Source organism: Eumetopias jubatus, unplaced genomic scaffold (assembly GCF_037043125.1).
Source record: "Eumetopias jubatus isolate StellerSeaLion01/CBP00866 unplaced genomic scaffold, mEumJub1_p1.0 scaffold_39, whole genome shotgun sequence".
In the NCBI taxonomy this organism is placed as follows: Eukaryota; Metazoa; Chordata; class Mammalia; order Carnivora; family Otariidae; genus Eumetopias; species Eumetopias jubatus.
The window spans coordinates 518767-538790 of record NW_028274845.1 but is presented as its reverse complement, the minus strand read 5'-3'; the positions used below and the strand labels follow the sequence as shown (position 1 = coordinate 538790).

General features: G+C 44.6%; 1 protein-coding gene and 1 pseudogene across 1 annotated transcript; one reads left to right on the top strand and one right to left on the bottom strand.

Moving 5' to 3' along the window:
- Nucleotides 1-3564: 3564 nt before the first annotated feature.
- LOC148161898 (putative NBPF family member NBPF5) lies at nucleotides 3565-7688 on the bottom strand. Its single transcript, XM_088020509.1, has 4 exons — nucleotides 7511-7688; nucleotides 5502-5598; nucleotides 4647-4861; nucleotides 3565-3620 (listed from the first exon to the last, which is right to left on the bottom strand). The coding sequence occupies exons 1-4, from the start codon at nucleotides 7686-7688 to the stop codon at nucleotides 3565-3567; spliced, it is 546 nt and encodes a 181-aa protein (XP_087876635.1).
- Nucleotides 7689-19237: 11549 nt separating this feature from the next.
- LOC148161897 (ATP synthase peripheral stalk subunit F6, mitochondrial pseudogene) lies at nucleotides 19238-19606 on the top strand (annotated as a pseudogene).
- The last annotated feature ends 418 nt before the right edge of the window (nucleotides 19607-20024 follow it).

Here is a 20024-nt window from a genome sequence, read left to right as displayed (position 1 = left end):
TTTAGAGGAATCAGCCATGCAGATTAAACCAATGAATGGATTCTACACGCCATCAAATCAGAACAATCTTGAAAGCTACAAAGAAACAGGGGCCATTCATGGGGTAGGGAAGTTTCAGGACCCTGCATTGCTCCAGAGAAACATACACTGTCCCATAGCAGTGGTCCAGTTCGGGTTCTCAGCTGACTTGAGATGAGATAAGACAAATGAAGACACAGACGAAGTGAAGAGCGTGAACCAGGGGAGTGCCATCTCCAGAGATACAGAAAAGGCTGCCAACAGCCTTGGCAGGCATCCAAATTCAGGGGCATGTTTCAAGAATGGAAATTAGAGCCTTGCAAGAGAGGACACGAGCTGAATTCATAATTAGGAGGTCTGGCAGTGACCTCGTGGGCCTGGGCTGGAGAGGTGTATGAGTCTGGCAGGGTGTGAGGAACAAGGAATATGGACACCACCTGGGGGACCACGTGGAGTTATAGCCCCTTTGGAATGGGAGCATTCATAGGCCATATCCAGAGTAGACCCAATTTCAGGTTCATCAAACAGGAATTTGCCATCACGGTAAGACTGGCCGCTGTCACGCCTTTCTTGCTCAGTTGAAGGAGCGAAAACACATTCATCCACTGTGTCCTGTAGGAATTCCTTCTTTTCAACATCCTGGGGCTCCATGCTATGCCGGGGGAGACAACAATGATAGAAGATCAAACCAGGAGGATCAGACACCATGGCTTCCTAGCTGGTGTTGATGGGTGTGATAGCGAGTGGTCCCAGAAAGCAATGGGGCTGTCCCCTTGGAGGGAAAAACTATCCCCCTATATAAGGAGCAGAGTGTGGCCTCCGATATGAGGAGCAGTGGGAGACAGAACAGGAGATATTCTGTGCACTGGCCTCACAACCAGGTGACGGAGGAGGAGACTAAAACATCCCTGTCATACTCATGTCATAATTATGACTCCCAGCACACAGAGGTTATCAAAACAAGTGGCTTCAACCCTTCTGCATACGTTGCATTGACTTGTACATGCAGTGTCCAAGGGACTAAATATCCTGAGGCCTTACTGCCTCTCAGACATTCTGACTCCAAGGAATATTTTCTCAATATTCTGATGGGACATGCATTTATTCTTCAACTTCCTCTCTTGCTATCCAAACTCCTCCAACATGATGATGTCAAACAGACACAAAGTTAATACGCATCTCACTTTGGTTTTAACCACACAGGAGACAACAGCTGATTACCGGAATCCCTGGCTTTGGTCAATTCATGTGTGTCCACTCTCTGTAGGTTATTCAACATGAAAGGGAGTAAGAAAGTGACACCTACACAACTACCACATGAAAATAGATGACATGGTTAAAGGCCATATTCTGCTATTGACTGAATGGATGGAATACTTCTAGGCAGCACTTTCTCTCTATCCCCGATGTGAGGTCTCCAGAGGTCACCAGGAAAATTCGTAGTCCACAGTCTTCACACTTACCTGGGGCACATTGGCTGTTGTCCATTTCTTTCCCTTCGATCATCTTGACTTTCTGAAAATCAGTTCCAAGACAGCAGGTGACACTAAGGAAATCATACTTCCCATATTACCAACACAGTGACCACCCACACTGCAAGGACATTAAGATTCTCAGGGCAAGACCCTAGTGCTCTGGCAGGGATATTCCAGGATGGCCAAGGTTAAGTCTTACGAGCAGTGCACAGGACTGCTCCCTAACCTGCTGCAGAAATTCACTTTCTTCTCCCCCACAAATTATCCCAATATCCTCCTCTGATGGGAGTCTGTAAAAAGAGTTCCGAATATATTTTCCCCAGAGGTCCTGCGGAGGAGTCCAAGCACTTTCTTGAAGTGTTGCTGCAAAATGGGGTTATTCCATGACATACCATGGCTCTTGATGCTTCCCAGGAATTTATTCTTGAAACTAGGCTAATGAATCAAATGTAGAAAACCTCAAATCAAAAAGAATCTTTGGTGTTCTACCGACACAAAAGCCATTTGGTCTGAGTGATGCCAGAGCCCAGCTTGGCTTCATAGGAACATCCAGGCAAGGTAATGACACAGTTGTTTTCAGATGACCACTTGGCTAAGTTGAACCCACATAGAGAAGATTGTGCCTGGGCCTGAGAGCAGTGAAACCAGGGAAAGCACCTTTCCTTGATATGCAGGTATGTGAGCCAAAAACATTGGACAGGTCTAGGCCCTCGAGAGATATTGATCCTAAAAAGAAAGTGTCATTGCATGGAACAAAAGACAGTTGATCCACGTAGGGTATCTGACAAGACTTTGTGGATGTCCTACTGAGGTGGGTAGAGCTTGTCACCCATGACATAGGTTCAATGGCCTGACACGGGGGCCAGGTTGACAGAGGCATGGCCGCTGCCTAGGATGGTTGAAGGCTCCCTGACCCACCTGATGTCTGTGTCTCCACATCCATTATGTCCTGATTTAAAGCAAAGTGTGTCTGTAACGCCCGTGTATAGAGATGACCTTCCTCAGTGTAGACAAGGTGTGCAGAACAAACAACATGGACACTACCTGGGGGACCACGTGACGTTTCATCCCCTTGGGTGTGGGAGCATTCACAGGCGAAATCCAGAGCAGAGCCGAATTCCTGTTCATCTAATGGGAATTCGCCAGCACTGTAGGACTGGTCGTTGTCACACTCTTCTTGCAGAGTTGAAGGAGTCAAAACAAACTCATCCACTGTGTCCTGTAGGGCTTCCTTCTTTTCAACTTGCTGCTGCTCCATGCTGTGCCGGGTAGGACAGGAATGACAAGAGATCAAACCAGGAGGATCAGACACTGTGGCTTCCTAGCTGGTTGGATGGGAGTTATATGGAGTGGTCACAAGAGGCACAGGGCACCGGCTGGAGAGGGAACAAGCACACCAACCTATAAGAGGCAGAGTGTGGCTGCCCGGGGCTGGGAGAGCAGGAGCTGATCCTCAGAGCACTGGCCACAGAAGCACTGACTAGGAATGAGACTCCACCCTCCCAGCAGGATGCGGTCACAACAAGAAGCACAGTGGAGACCAGACCAGGGGCAACCACCACGGGCCTGAGTCAGGATGATTTTTACATAGATTGGTCAATTACTTACAGCTCTGGAGTACCTGCAGACTGCAGAAATGTGTGCCTTCTAGGCACTTTGTCATTAATAGTGTCACATGACACCCCAAGTTTTTGGAGTTTGGTTAGGTACTTCTCTTGGTTTTAATTTTGCTAGTTGTCTGTTTACCAATTCCTTGGTGAGTTACCTTCTTACCAAGGACCTTAGAGAACTGTGTAGGAAGTAGATATGCATCTCCTCCCGGTGTCCATTTACAGGAAAGAATGGGTATTTTTGTCCCCACGGGGAATCCTAAGGCTGGTGAATTCATCTCGGTCTTACAACACCACAGAGACAACAGGCAACCAAGCCAAAACGGCCATCCTTTGGGGACCATCTGCAGTTTTGCTTAACCTTGCATCTGACATCTGTCACTCTCTTGACCTCACTTACTTTACTTTCTGAGACCCTGTCCATTTTGACCCACACATTATTGGTTCCAGAATTTTCATTGTCACCTGGGAGTGAGGGTTCCTTGTTCTTCTTCATCCTCCTCATCCTCATAATTTTCTGCAAATAAATTCAGAAATGTCCCATCAGCTATTTCCCACATCACCACTATAAACACAGCGGCTTCTATGTCCCTGGAGACCTAAGGGTCTATGAATGACTAGGTATTCTACTGAGTTTAGGGCACTGTCTTTAAGAACTGCTGTGGCATGGATTTCTGATGCGTCAGGCAGTGTGTCTCTGATTCTGAGGATCAGCATCACTGAACCTGGGCAACACGTTCTACCGGCTCTTGTTGTCCATATCAGGGAATGCTTGTCAGCTTCATTTCTGCACCGTGTCTTGCAGAGTGCCACAGGTCCCACCACAGCCACAGACTCTCTGTGGGTTCACAGCTCTCACATAGAGCCGCCTCCTTGCCCTCACGACAGGACAACCACCCTGTCCCACATCCCTCCACCGGGGACTTCAAGGGCCCCCACGTGGGCTTCAGTGTTATCAAGGGGACATCCGTCTACGAAAAGCGGTCCCGTCTAAACAGCACTCCCACCTCCAAGTCCTACTGCATCAAGGACCTCATCCAACTCCACACAGTCAGGAGCATTATTTTTTCCTGACATTCATTCATGAATTTTCCCTATCTGATCACTACAGTATCAACAGGTTATTTGATATACTTTCCAGATGAGGAGACAGATATGGAGAAAGTAAAACTCACTTTCTCACCCACAATTAATACAGACCACGCTGACTCTGGGAACCTCCCACTTAGTGCAGGGATCCTTGCACACTAACAAGCATCCTCCTGTCACATTTTGCTCTCTGGCTCAAAGACTGGTGGAGGCTGCCTCCCGCTCCAAAGGCTGCATTCCCTCAGGGAGGAAGCAGACACGTGGAGCACTATTACCTCCACACTGTGCATTTCTGCTCTCTGTTACCACCTTCCACTCCTGGTTCTCTCATGGCCCCACTTGCTATGGGGAATCCAGGAGGGCTGCTGCACACGGCGTGAGGCCAGGCGGGGAGTCTCTTGTGAGCCCAGGGCCTTGGCGCAGCTCCGGGCATCAGGGCCGGTGGCCACCTTACCTGGGCTGAGCTTTCGGGCAAGGCACTTGGCCAGCCTGCGCCCCTCAGCCAGTTGCTCTTGGAAGCCCTGCCCTTGGGAATGCTCAGGGTCATCATGGGTGAGGAGGTCCTCGAGGAGGTTATTGAGCAGTTGGGAAACGTCTTTCCCTTTCCGTAACTTCTGATACAAACGGGTCAGCTCTTTAGCCTGGTCTTTAATGAGGGTATGACATAGCCTAAGGCAGGGCAGAGAGAAAATTTTAAAATGCAAAGAGTTGAACAACAGACAATAAGATCTTTCGTGATGATTTCTGGCAGAATTTCCCCAAAGGAGCCGTGAACCCTGCACATCCCTTACACCTTTTCCTTCTGTAAACAGAGCCAGGGGTTCTCCTAAGCACACGCCAGAGAGATGTCCCTTCAGCTGCTAACTTCGGGGACACCCGTTTCCCTGGAAAACTACACACAGCGCGGCGTGCAGTGAAAGGACACAGCGCCAGACGCAGAAGCATGTCCAGTAGAGCTGGTGTGAACTGGTGAGCTCAGGAGAATGGCAGGCTCAAGCTGTGGTCAGCCAGGTCATGACTCTGTGAAAGGTAAGTGAGGTGGTGATCTCGCAACACTGTGAATGTGCTAAAAGCCACGAATTGTTCCCTTGAACTTGGGGACTTTGATATTTTTTTCCAGAGAGAGAGCGAGACTTTGAGTCATTGGAGTCCATCATTTACCAATCACTGTTGTCTTAGTTGTTTTAGAAATATTTGGGTCACGTGCCTGCCATGACGTTTCTGCCCTTTCCTGGCCCAGACTTGTTGCTGCCCCAAGTCAAAGATGCCCACAGCGTCCCTGCAGCCTCCCACATGGAGCCTTCCTTACCTGAGCTTCTCAGCCACCGTGTCTGCCTGCTTCCCCTTCTCAAACTGCACCTTCTCTCCCAGCACGGATTCGATGAGGTCGGTGGACTCTTCACACTCTGAGAAACAGAGACGCCTGCCTCAGGGGAAAGCTGGACATGCTGCTGTGCTCGCTGCCTTCAAGGGACGAGGCAGGGTCCATCCTAGGACAACTGGAACCCCGGCCACCTGGCTCTGCGCTGGGAGCTCCACATCACATTCTTCAGCCTCCCAACTACAGGGCAGTCGATTACTCCCTGTTTCAGAGCCCAGGAAAGAACAGCCCCAAGGCACAGAGAGGAACTGGACACGGTGATGAACTGGTATTTGGTAGAGTCAGAATTTGGGTTCCCCTGATCATGGTCACTCTAGCAAGCCTTGGAGACTCCTAAGTGAAACACTAAGCAGGGACATGACATAAGGCCCCCAGGGCTACTGGACTGATGGGTCCCCTGAGCTGGGATTTCTATACTGAGCAAGTATCTCAAAGGTAAAAATTCATCCGGTTACACTTGTGGAAACCACAATGCATAAAACCAGAAGCACCGGAGAGGAATATGGCCCAATCCTAATACAGTTTGTGTTATGAGAAGCAGTAGAATGATGAACAGAGTTACACAGTTCCAGGTTCTGCTCTTAGAGCGTTACAAGAAATTACTCAGTATTCATTCTGACTCAGAGAAGTAGGTCCCACAACACTAACAGGTTAACAAGGAGGAAACTGAGGCACAGGACGTTGGGCACCATGGATTTAGCCCAGGCTGACTGACCTACAACCCATGCTTTTCTCCCCTGTGCTGTGTTACCGCCACCCCACGCCCTCAGGTGATATCTGTTTGCATCATCTTCACAACTGGTTTCCCACACTTATGTGATGATTTTCAGGAAAGTTGTAAACAAAACTGCTTGTCCTTCCCTGAAAGTTCATCATCTCTTCCCTTTCGTAAAAAGCATGCCTCAGTTTTTTTTTTCTCTGCGTCATTCGTTTTTAATTACACCTCCCCTTGTTCTATTGAAAGCAAATTGTGAGAAAATGACAAAAATGCGGGCTGAGAGTTGTCAGGATTCCTTCCTATCGCTCGGCTGTGCACGTGCCCCGTTCTCATGACTCCTTCTGCCAGCGCAGGCCCCTCCTAATGAACAGGCAGCTGAGCTCCCCATTTCAGGCTGACTGTGGGGGAAGGCCTGCCCCACACCCTGGCTTGGCTGGTTCCCGGGGCTGTGGTCTCCCCCACTCACCCTCCTTCTCACTAGGCCACATGTCTCCTGGCCCAGGCCTGGACCTGCTGGCCATCCTGCACGTCTGAAGGTCCCCAGCTCAGGGAGAGACCGTGATGTTCCCTGAAACACCCTCACCCTTGCCAGTGGGTATCAAATGGCCTCCGTGGACTCAGGAAGCAGAGGCTCTGCACCGGTTCCCTCTCACAAGGGAAGTCACTGTGTGGATGGCGTCACTCACAGATACCACAGTTTTAGGGGGAAAGGAGACCTTCTTTCCACTTTCCACTTACCACTTCCATCTCCTTGAAAGCAGGTAGTGTCACCTGCTACCCTCCCTCTCGCCCCCGGGTGTGCCATCAGGATGTTTCCCTAGTGTAACTAACTTGGTGCTTTACCAATGGGACCTCAGAGAAGCGGGACCTGAGAGAGTTCCTTAGTCCCTGACACTTAGGCCTGCAGGCATGCAGGATCTGATACAGCACAGAGACCATCCTGAGAGGACCAGGCGTTTCTGTGTCCGCACCAGGAAGCAGGAACTGGGATGTTAACTCTAACCCCACCTGACATGTCACTGTTAACCTCTTTGTCTTCAGTTTTCCCATCCTCAGCAAACTGAGGATAAAATACCCACTTCTACATTTCCCGGATTGTGGTCAGAATGAAATTTATGTGACATTGGAAGAGAGAAGACAGCATCTGGAGAGGTTTTTAGTTTCTCAGAAGGAATACAGACAGATATGTCTTTGGTGGCCATGATCTTGTAGGACTTACTGTATTTCTGCAGCTGGTTGGCCAGGGAGTAGGCAGTACATTCGGATATAAGGAATTTCTCCTTGAGGTCTCGGAAGTCCTGCTTGCTTTTTTCCAGCTGGGATTGAAGCTCCTGGTTGATTTCCAGGAGGCTGATTTCTGCCCCTGGATCAGACAGAGGGCCAAGAGGTGCTGCCATGGTGACGTGTGGCCGAGGAGGTAGAGCTGGGGACTGAGGAGAAGAAACCCAAACACAGGATGGTTAAAAACCAGTGAAATCAAGTAGGTTTCATCAGGACTGAGGGGTGAGGATACAGGAAGTCTTTACTTACTGTTGGGAACAATTTGAACAACACCCCACAGCACCTGAGATTCAGGAACCACAAAACCAAGGTTCAAGATGCCACAGCTGAGAGCTGAAGGCACTGCCCCTAGCTCACACTCCAAACGGAATGACAGAGGGAGCACTCAGAATGCCAGGTAACGGTCTGCACTTGAAATAACAGAGTTGGAACGTCCGAGATGACATGGAACCTGGGGAGCTGCTGCCTTCCAGTTGCCAAGGCCGTGCTGATACACAAGACTGCCCGGTCCCCCCGAAGGTCCCCACTGATGGGAACCACCCCTCACTGGCCACTCTCAGTTGCTGTGTACCCTTGTGCTGATACCACAGTTCCCATCTCTTTCTAAAAAATTATCTCAGCATAGTTCTGATTGTTCATTCTTGTGTGTGTATAAATCACCAAGGCAGAAATAGTTTCCCAAGTAGTTTACTGTTTTGTTCATCTTCATTTATTTGAGAGAGAGAATGGGGGGTGGGTAGAGGGAGAGAGTGGGACAAGGCGCTCAATCTGACCATCCGTGAGATCATGACCCTAGCCTAAACCAAGAGTCAGATGCTCAACCAACTGAACTGCTCAGGCACCCCTCCCAACGGGTTTTCTTAGGGCTGTCATGAACTCATCCCACTTGCCTTTAAGGGCAAACAGATCTTAAGGCTTTTATAATAAGGGATAGATTCCAATGTCTTAGACTGTCATGATGTTCTTCCCTGTGTCTTTTAGTGTTTTATTTTTTCCTCTGTGCGTTAAAAACACAAGAGAAGCATGCTAGCACTTTCGTTATCTTTGTTTCCTTTGTATTTGACAAGCTTTTAAATTTATTTGGATCTTCCTCCATTTACAATATGTAGTAAAGGAAACTTTCTTTACAGCAAAACACACACACACACACACACACACACACACCCCAAAACACAGGGGAAAAACCAAAGTTAATTTATGCAATTGATTATGAAACTGTTTTCTATTCTAACTCTCTCAGTATTCTTCTTCCTGCATCTATGTGTTATGTAGTCTTCTTTTCCCCTTATGTTCACATATATTTTCAATTTTCTTAGCTATATACCTAGGAGTGGAATTGCTAGATCATATGTAACCCTATATTTAACTTTTTCAGAAACTACCAAACTCTTTTTCAAAGGAAAGCAACTACACCATTTGACATTCCCACCAGGAAGGTGTAAGAATTCCATTTCTCTACAATCTTCCCAACGCATACATTATCTTTTTTTTTTTTTTTTAAGTCATACTAGTGGGGGGAAGAGGGATCACACTGTGCTTTAGATTTGTATTTTCCTAATGACTAATGTTATTGAGCACCTTTTCAAGTATTTGTTGTTAGATTGGTCTTATCCTTTAGAGAGAGTCGACTCAAACTCTTCTTCCCATTTTTTTAATTGGCTGTCTTTTACTGCTTAGTTGTATCGTTTTTTTTTTAATTTATTCTAGATAGCAGACCTCCATCAGATATACAATTTGCAAATTTCTCCCATTCCATGCATTGTCTTTTCACTTCCTTGATAGTGTCCTCTGAAACAAAAAGCTTGTAATTTTGATGAAATCCAGCTTATCTATTTATTCTTGGAGTTGCTTGTCCATTAAAGAAACTGGCTTCTAGCCCCAAATCGTGAAGATTTCTAACTACATATTCCTTAAAACATGGCTTTTGAATGAGAACTTTCCTGGGTTGTAGTGGGGGTGGACATTATTTAATAATGGCTCTGTGTGTTGATTGATATTTCTCTCAATTGATATTCATGTGCCTGTTTTCTCTCCTATGGAGCATGCCATGACCTATACCAGAGATTTTGGAAATGATATCTATCAATATTCCAGCTTTGATTCAGGGGAGAGTCCTGCTTATAGAGTTGAGCTGGTCTGAACCTCACCCACAGTTTCACAAATTGCTCAGGGCTTTTAGAGGTAAGTAGTTGATTATCTTTCTGAGGAACACTTGTCCAGGAGTCCAGATCTTTCTAGGTCTAGAATGGACTTTCTCAGACCCCTCCAGACCAAGAAGACTGCAGGAGTTGGACCTAGTCAAGACTTTCATCTCCGGTCTTAATGGAAAGTAGACATGCTTCAGGGTACTGGGAAAGTTGTTCAATACAAATTCGTTCCTCTCCAATTTTCTATTATATATATGATTTCTCTCTAGAAAAGGTGAAATTTTAGAACAACCTGTCTATTCCTTGCCAATTGTCTGTCTGTGCTTTTAAAGATGTATAAAGGAGAATTCAAGGTCAATACATTCTTAGCAAAAAGTACAGTTCATGTAAACTTCCGGGTGATCGTAAAGAATCCAATGAACTATCTTATTATTAAGATGCTATCATTTTCCTGATGAGAAAAGAAAAAAAAAAAAAAAACAAGAACTCAAGAAGATTACAAACCTCCCCAAGGCCACATATCTAGTGAAGAGAGGAGGGTGCATTAGAAACCATTTCTGGGGGCACCATCCAACTCTTGATCTCAGTTCAGGTCTTCATCTTAGGGTTGCGAATCGGAGCCCTGTGTCGGGGTCCACTAAAAAAAAAAGAAAAGAAAAAGAAAGAAACCAATCTCGCAGATATCCTATTGGGTTTTCATATGCTTATTAATCATTTGGATATCTTCTTTTGGGATGGGCTTTTTAAAATATTTCTGCTCATTAATACACTAGGTTGTTTCTCATTTTCTTTGTGATTTATAAGATTTCTTGACATATTTTGGATGAGTGTTTAGTCACATACATACATTGAAAATAATCATTTCTGGGCTGTAGATGGCCTTTGCATTTTAAAGAATGGATGCCAGGATCATGACGTGAGCTGAAAGCAGACGCTTAACCGACTAAGCCACCCAGGCGTCCCTTCATATACATTTTAAAATTGGTTTGTCATTTTCTTCACAAATATCTACAGCAATATTTACCAAAATAATGTTACTTTGTTATCCTAACAGAACTGAGTCTTGCAATCAATGAACATGCTACCTATTTCTCTGTTTACTAGTCTTCTTCACTTTCTCACAGCAGTAGTTTTTAGGGGTCTTGGGTCTGCTTCATTTTTATATATTCATAAGCATTTAATAATTTTGGATGCTAATCTCTATTGCGTTTTACTGAATTTCATTTTCTCACTACTAATTGTCCCTGCAGAGAGGTACAATAGATTGTGAAATCAACTTACTTAAGGTATAATTTGGGTACAATAGACTGCATGGCTTTAAAGCATACAGTTATTTTTTTAAAATAATTTTTTATTGTTATGTTAATCACCATACATTACATCATTAGTTTTTGATGTAGTGTTCCATGATTCACTGTTTGTGCATAACACCCAGTGCTCCACGCAGAATGTGTCCTCTTTAATACCCATCACCAGGCTAACCCATCCCCCCACCCTCTCCCCTCTAGAACCCTCAGTTTGTTTTTCAGAGTCCATCCTCTCTAATGGTTCGTCTCCCCCTCCAACTTACTCCCCTTCATTCTTCCCCTCCTGCTATCTTCTTTTTTTTTCTTAACATATATTGCATTAATTTTTTCAGAAGTATAGATCCGTGATTCATCAGTCTTGTACAATTCACAGCGCTCACCATAGCACATACCCTCCCCAATGTCTATCACCCAGCCATCCAATGCCTCCCACCCCCCACCACTCCAGCAACCCTCAGTTTTTTTCCTGAGATTAAGAATTCCTCATATCAGTGAGGTCATATGAAACTTCTGTTACAGTCAAGATACAGGGCATTTCCACTACCTCACAACTTCCCTTGTGCCCCTTTGCGGTCCATCACTGCCTCCAGCCTCACACCCAGGGAACCAACGATACTAGAGATCATTGCAGTTTTAACAACTTCATATAACTGGAAATACATATATATATCCTCTTTTATATCTGCTTTCTATCATACAGTGCAGTGCAATGATTTTAAAATTTATCCATATTCCAGGGCACCTGCGTGGCTCTGTCAGTTAAGCGTCTGCCTTCAGCTCAGGTCTTAATCTCAGCGTCTTGGGATCAAGCCCCGTGTGGGGTTCTCTGCTCCCCACGGAGCCTGCTTCCCCCCCTCTGTCTGCCACCCCCCCACTTGTGCTCTCTCACTCTATCAAATAAAGAAATAAAATCTTGAAAAAAATAAATTCATCCATATTCCTACATGCACCAATACTTCATGACATTTTTATTGCTGGGTAGGATTTCAAGTGTTTCGTCTCTGTTTATACATTCATCTGTCACTGGACTTTTGTGTCACTTCCAGTTTGGGGCAGTCATAATTGGGGCATAATAATAAAGCTATTACACACATTCATATGCTGATAATTCTGTAGACATATTGTGTAAATACCTAGGAATGGAATGACTATCCATAGGATTTGTATTTGTTTAATCTTATAAGTAACTGGAAGTCAGCTTTTCAAAGTGGTTGTACTATTTTTCATTCCCACAGCTATATGAGACATCCAGGTGTTTTGTGTGAGATTTCAGACTTTCTGACTTTAGCCATACCAACAGATATGCAATGATACCTCATTGCAGTACTGACTTTTTACCCTCATGACCAATGCATTGTGCATCTTTTCATGTGCTAATGAACCATTCCCATATCTTGTTTCCTGAAGTTTCTATTCAAATCTTTTGACCAATTATTGTATTGTGTTCATTATCTTATCAGACTATATGATATCTAATTCTAGAGAATGGTCCTTTGTAGGACATAAACATACTTCTATGCTGTGGCTTCCCTTTATGTTCTCTTAAGGTTGTCTTTCTTCGAGAGTTACATATAGAAAGATAAAGATAGATCAATTCATTTTCATATCCAAAGAAATAATTCATTGCCTACTTTAAGCTTGCAAAAACATACGGTTGAACTTTTTGGAAAATATAAAATCATTTATTGAATTTCCGGGTATGAAATTTTTTGTTTTTGTAATTTAAACTGTTTCCACGGGCATATTGAGATATAATTTCCAAGCAAGAAAGTGTATATAATTAAAGTCTAAAGTTTAGTCCGTTTGAACATATATATGCATCACCCACACAGTGGATATATCTATCACCCCAGAAAGTTTCCTTGTGCTCCGGCCAAGTCCTCCCTCACATTCCCACCTCAGGAAACCACTGATTGGCTTTCAGTTACAATAGAATTATTTCCATTTCCTAAGGTGTTATATTTTGAAATCATATGCTATGGACATTATTTTGCTTTGATGTTTTTTTTGCTCAGAAAAATTATCTGAGCAAAAAATAAAATCTTTACCAATTTTGTTATGTATGTGAAGAGATTACTCTGCTAAACCAAGTAGTATTCCTTGGACTGGATATGCCACAACTTCTTTTGGTCATTTACCTGTGAATGGATTAGAATGGCAATTAAAAATAGAGTTTCTATCAATAGATTTTTATGAATATATCACTCTTTTTTTTCATTTGAATGGAATGGTGGTGGCCTATGCCAGGGGGTTTGGTAGAGAGGTTTAATATTTTGAAGCAGGTCACCGCTGTTGGGGTGCTTGGGTTGCTGAGTCGGTGAAGTGTCTGACATTGATTTTGGCTCAGGTCATGATCTCCTTGGTGATGAGATGAAGCCCCAAATAGGGCTCCATGCTCAGTGGGGAATCCCCTTGAGATTCTCTCCCTCTGCCCCTCCCTCTGCCCCTCACCCCACTCACTTTCACTCCCTCTCACACAAAGAAATCAATCTTGAATAGAAAAAAAAAGATTTCCAAACTATTTCCTAGAGGAGTTGTAGAACTTAACATTCCTCTCAGCAGTGTATGAGAATTTCAGCTCCTACACATCTTTGCCAATACTTGGAATGGAAATTCTTTTCATTTTTGCCATTTTAATTGGCAGATAGTGTTTTAAGTTTGCATTTTGCTAATGACTAATGGTGTAGATCTTGTCATGTTCTTACATGCCTTCCATATATGTTCTCGGCTGAACTGTCTACAAAGCTTTTACCCAAATTATTTTCTTATTTTCTTATTTGAAAGAGAGAGAGAGAGAGCAAGAGCGGGGGTGTGGGGTGGGGTGGGGAGGGCAGAGAGAGGAGAAACACACTCCCCTGTCAGTGGGGAGACTGACAGAGGGGGGCAGGGCTAGATCCCAGGTCCCTGAGATAAAGACCTGAGCCAAAGGCAGCTGCTTCACCAACTGAGCCACCCAGGTACTTTTCTTTTACCCATTTTTAAATTGGATTGTTTGCCTTCTTACTATTGTCTTTGGAGAGTTCTTTCAGTGTTCTATTAGGAGACCTTCATTAGATATGAAATTTATCAATATTTTCTCCCTATGTGTGACTTGACTTTTCATCCTCTCACCAATGTCTTGTGAAGAACAAAAGTTTTAAATTTTAACTAAGTCCAATGTATCCATTTGTTCTTTCATCAATCACAATTTTGGTGTCATATCTAAGAGATCATTGTCCCAGGGCTCCTGGGTGGCTCATTCTGTTGAGTGTCTGCCCTCGATTCAGTTCAGGATCCCAGAGTCCTGGGATCTAGCCCACCATCGGGCTCCTTGCTCAGCGGGGACCCTGCCTCTCCCTCTCCCTCTGCAGCTCCCTTGCTTGTGCTCTCTCTCTGTCAAATAAATAAATAAATCTATCCCTCAGTATTTCATGCTTCATGCTATTATAAATGATATCACTTTTCACATTTCAGTTAGGGATTGCGATCACATAAAGCACAGTTGAGTTTTATATATTGGTGTTATATCTTGATACAATCAAATGCATTTCAGATTCAAGCTAGATCTGGCAGTGACCATATCTTTGGAGATTTAGGTATTTGCCGGGTGAGAAGAACATTTCTCAGCAGCCGAAGAAGAAGGAATAACCCAACCCATATCAAGTCCTGTGGCTGGGCAGATTGTACAGGGTCTAATGGAACAATGCATGTGAAATGTTGTGTATGTTCAGTAATAAACTTTCCTTGAGAGTCACCATTCAGTTGGTAAGGCTGCCAGTTTAGCTTGCGTTTAGCTGCAATACCACAGTGGCAAAATTTAGAGGCCAATGTTCTCTCTTATTATGTAATTTAGTCTTCAATCATCTATTCCCATCATGATGTACTGCCAGAAGATTTAGATCGCTGTGCAATGAAATATCCATCGAATACCATGAATTGTGCCCCAGTCTGATCCGTCTTATTTCTATGTGATCTATTATAAAGTGACACCGACAGCATTTAAACAACTAATAGTGGCAGACTGAGGGAGTTTGGTTCTCTGACTCAGTTGCCTTAGGAGACAATGGCTCCGACTCCAAATCGGAAGTAGGTGTCCACTCCCATCAGACTGTAAGCCTCGGGTCCTGATTCTGCAACAGAATCTGTAGTCCTTTGTGTCAGCTTCATACCCCCAACAGAGAGGAAATGATCTTTGGTTTAAGTAAAGATTGGTGTGTGTAGCATGTTTATGTTAACTCTTTAGGCACTGAACTTAACATCCTGTCAGGTAAAGCTCGCACAGCTGTGTGACTCACAAGGTCACATTCCCAGTGGCTCCGGTGACATGTCTCAAAGAAACCAAAGCATCCACTCAGTATTAGGTGTCTCTCCTAAAGTTCACTCTTGATGGGCAAAAATGTGGCTCACAAACAGCTTGAAATGTGTTTGATATATGTTTGTCTAATGGTTTTTTAAAGTCCAATTACCCAAATGACTTTCAGGACGGTTTGTTGTTTTTGTTTTTCCAAATGCTCTGCCTTTTTGACAGGACCCACGAGTCAATATACACATAGATTTATTCCAATTTGTTTATAATGAACCAATCATTGTGTACATGACATATAATTCTATACATTCCTTCTTTTACCTGTTTACTTTTAGATGTTGAGATGATGGGAGGTTACTTGCTTCTTCCACTGACATCCTGAATTACAATTCTGCTCTCTGTTAAAAAAAAAAAAAAACAAAAAAGGCTGCTTTACCTTGTTATTCAACAAAGTCATCATAGGAGGTGTTTAAATCTGCATTTGGGGGGGCATCATTCCTTTTGAAAGATTTTATTTATTTTGGAGATAGTAAGTGTGAGCTGGGAGAACAGAGAGGAGGGAAAGGTAGAAAGAAACTAAGTAGACCCTGTGCTGAGCATGGAGCCGAATATGGGTCTTGACCCCACTACCACGACATCATGACCCGAGCTAAAACCAAGAGTCAGACCCTTAAGTGCCCGAGCCACTCACGCACCCTTGGTGTTTCTAAGAATAGAAAAGTCATTTTTCGCTCAAGCAAATAGAGGGTAATCTGTGAAGAATGATTGCAGATCATGGACTAAATATTTAGTGTCCAATGAATCCAAAATTTTGCTAGACATGTTTTCCCAAGATTGTGTAAAGTTACTATGAGCCAGCTCACCGGCAACTTCCAAAGCCCCAAACCTTTTTCTCCAAGACCTAGGGCATACTGTCACAAACTCAACCCAGCCCCTTCTTGAACCACATTTCAAGTGATCAGTTTTCTTGCATGACCCAACAGGCAGAGCAACTTTCCAGCTTGTTATGGGCATTAAGGGTCTCCCGTTTCTGTTACCAATGGAAGTAAGTGGTTTGCTTCGTTATTTGGCATCTAGAGCCATGATTAGGGTGAAGTTTGTCTCCCCAGAAGTCATTAGGTGCTATTAAATGCAGTAACTTTCCTCCCACTACACTACACTTGACCCCACTCATGTATAATATTCCCTAAAACTTCACTTTCTGAGTAGATCGTTACTCTTTTTATTCAAGGCCCACCCAGGCAGCATTATTAAGATTATTATTAAAATCATGTGGCTTCAGATGCAAGGGTCCCCTACCCTGGCCCTTCCTGACCTTAGGGCACAACTATCTGCAGTAAGAATGGACAACTCCAACCCTTATCCAAACATCACTGATCCCTCTCAGTACACACTTTCTTGGAGGACACCTACAGTGTGGGTAGCTCCAAGTCGGAGCTAGGTGTCTGGGCTCATGGTCACATCCTCCTCCTCTTGGAACCGGTGCTTCCCAGCAGTATAAACCACCACAATCCATCTTCTGGGGCTCCTCGGCAGATGCACAGGTTCACCATGGACGAAGTTACTCTTCCAACCTCTTTGCCTAGCTCAGGCTGCTCCTTGCAGAGTTGGATGCTGCTGTATACATTCCTCAGTTTCCCTGGATTTTTCTGAAATCAACTTGTCCTTATTTTTACCTCCTTTGGCAACCACCTGCTCCACCATTGTCTTGTCCTTCCTAGGGTTATTCTCATCCTCCAAACCTGCTGATTTTCTATCTTCCATCTGCTCCCTCCGTTCTCCGTTTTCAGTGTGGGCTCAGCTCAGGATCCTGCAGGAGACACACAGGGAAGGGACCAAGTCAGGTCTCAGCTGCAGTCCCCAGGGCTGCTTAACAGGCACCTCAGACCCTCCTGCACTCACAGAAACTGAGCAGGAAGGCACTTTGGAGAATTTGAATAACAACCTCACCATACAGGAGAGGAAGCTGAGGCCCAGAGACGTGAAGAGATTTTCCCAAACACCTTCAACACCTAGTGGCAACGGTGCCCCCACACAGGCCTTGGCTGCAAGCTTCCCTGTGGAGGCTCCGGAACACACCCTCGAGAACCCCACATTTGAAATTCAGGGAACACTAAAATTAAAAGTTCAGCTTAAAAATAAAAAATTCATTTTCAGGAGACTTTGGATCAAATGTTGGTATCTCCACTGTTAAAAACAAGGCCTTTCTGGGGTGCCTGGGTGACTCAGTCATAAAGCCTCTGCCTTTGGTTCAGGTCAGGATCCGCAGGGTCCTGGGATCGAGTCCTGGATCGGGCTCCTGCTTGGCAGGAAGCCTGTTTCTCCCTCTCCCACTCCCCCTGCTTGTGTTTCCTCTCTCGCTGTGTCTCTCTTGGTCAAATAAATAAATAAAATCTTAAAAAAAAAAAGGCCTTTCTGGGGACCAATCTTTTCTCCCAATTATATAATTCTGTTAGTTATATTAGCTTTTCCATCACTGGCTCAGGGATTAGGATCACAGAACACAAAAGTGTTAAATAATACTTACCATAGTCACAAATAAAAGGCACTTCAATGATTATCTATAAAATATCTGACTCCTGTGCTAAAGTTCTTTTTCCTGAGAGCTGGCACTGGGTCTGCCTGCTCACCCCATGTCCCCCGTGCCTCCGAGAGCCTGCCAGGTGAAACATTCAGTAAATACTTGTCAAGCAGATAGATAACAGTTACCAGCAATAACGAGCTTTTACTGATCTCCAGTCCCAACCATCTTTCCATTCAAACCCAATCCCGGTTCTGGGCTGAAGCAATAGAAGCACAGCCTTCAGAAAAGCAGTCCAAGATGCCAATAGCAGCTTCACCACATGTCCCATATGCTTTTGTGGATCATTTAATTATCTCTTTGAGCATATTTATCTCATGTATGATAGAGAATGTAGAATTAACTTCGAGAAGGCAGCATGGACCACTGGAATGTTAGACGGGAAATGGGGTATCATGCAGCAGACAGGGGTCCCGTCCCTGGGCTCCAGCTGCAGAGCTAAAGAACACCTCCATCAGAGTCACTGTGTGCCTCTTAGAATGCCCTGGGGATAAGGCCCCCAAATCTGCATTTCTGACAAAAGCTCCAAGGAGATTCTCATGTATGGAAAAAGCCCGTTTTAAACAAAGAGCCGAGGATGGAGACTCTGAAAGACCCAGTGCTCACACCCTTCACCCAAAGTGGCTTTCAGTGGAGAATGGGGACATTTCTGGGAAGGGACCCTACTTGATCTGTGTCCTGCTTCCGTGATTTCGGTTTTTAGGCCCTCCGTTTGCCTGTAGGTTTCCTCCTCTGCTCTAATTGCTGGGGAATGTCAGCCCTCATGGGGGTCATTTCTTTATGAAGACCTCTGTCATTTATTCTCCTCCTGGACAAGGGACAGCGGAGATCAGGTCTGGGGTTCCACAGTTCTAGCATTCCTCCTAAGCCACCTGGCTGAGCTGAAAGCATCATGACAGATCGAAATGAGGTCAGAGAAGAGGATCCCAGAGGAGTGAGATGCTGAGGGCAGGCCCTCTTCGGAGAGAGAACCACTACAAGGTCACTATCAGACCTGTTCAGGTGGGGGACGACTTACTGACCAATTCCGTGAGCAGAGAACCCACCCTCGTCATTCCAAACTCCTGAGCCAAAGGACTGCAAGATAACACATGTTGTTTGCTTTAAACCACTGCTTTTCTAATTGTTAATATGCATCAATAGAGAACTAGTTCAGATGCTTATCTCTACTTCCCCGGGTTTTTAATGTTTAGAAACATGTATGCTAATCTCTACCAAGGAAAAAATTTTGAGATTGCACTGGGACGGCGGGTAGGCGGGTGGGGGCGGAGCCACGGCCAGAAGTAGAATAGTGGAGGCAGTGGAAGCTCTGGCAGCTCAGGACTGAGAGCAAGTCAGAATTACCCTGATGCTTCAGAGGCTCTTCAGTTTCTCCTCTCTCATTCAGTCTGCAGTCTCAGTTCATTTGAGGAGCAACACTGGTGTTACCGCGGTGGCATTTAATAAAGAACTTGGTCCTGTACAGAAACTCATCATGGACAAGATTAGAGAATACAGAACTAAGCTACAGGCATCTGGAGGACCCATTGATACTGGCCCAGAGCACCAGCAAGACCTAGGGAGGGAGCTTCTGAAGCTTAAATACACATATGGTAAAACAGACATGAATACGTTCCCAGAATTCACATTTGAAAATCCTAAATTTGAAGTCATCGAGAAGCCCCAGTCCTGGAAAACCCATGTAAAGTTTATTTGGAAATTTCACCTAGATTAGTTGTACAACTGGATCAGAATAAACAGTTCTCAACTGTGAAATGTTCTTTTGAATTCTGATTCCAAATAAATTATTTGGTGATGTTGGATGTAGAAAAAAAAAAAAACACAAAAACCCAATAACCACAGTAAACCTCTGTTCCTCACCTTCACGTGATGTTCGTTAGCCCTTGTCACATGAAGGACGCCGTGAAGGGCATTTCCTATCTACAAGAGGTTCTTTCTAACACCCTCTTCCTGAGACCATGAGGTGTGTTCTTTCTGGCCGCAAGGAATAAAAACCCCAACTTACTTCATGGGAGGTGTGTTCCTATTGATTTAGCTTAAGGGAATTACCGTCAGCTAAGGTTATGCTAGGTCTCAGGGTTCAATTTTTCACTCATGTGTGGTGGCGGATTTCCCAAAAATGACGTACTTTT

What these genes read in the sequence shown, in the direction of transcription:
- LOC148161898 (XM_088020509.1), bottom strand. Translation starts at nt 7,688, where the DNA reads ATGGCAGCACCTCTTGGCCCTCTGTCTGATCCAGGGGCAGAAATCAGC. An exon ending in ACGGTGGCTGAGAAGCTCAG is followed by an intron (nt 4,862 to 5,501) that starts GTAAGGAAGGCT and finishes GCCCTGCCTTAG; the next exon opens with GCTATGTCATACCCTCATTA. An exon ending in TGCCCGAAAGCTCAGCCCAG is followed by an intron (nt 3,621 to 4,646) that starts GTAAGGTGGCCA and finishes ATTTATTTGCAG; the next exon opens with AAAATTATGAGGATGAGGAG.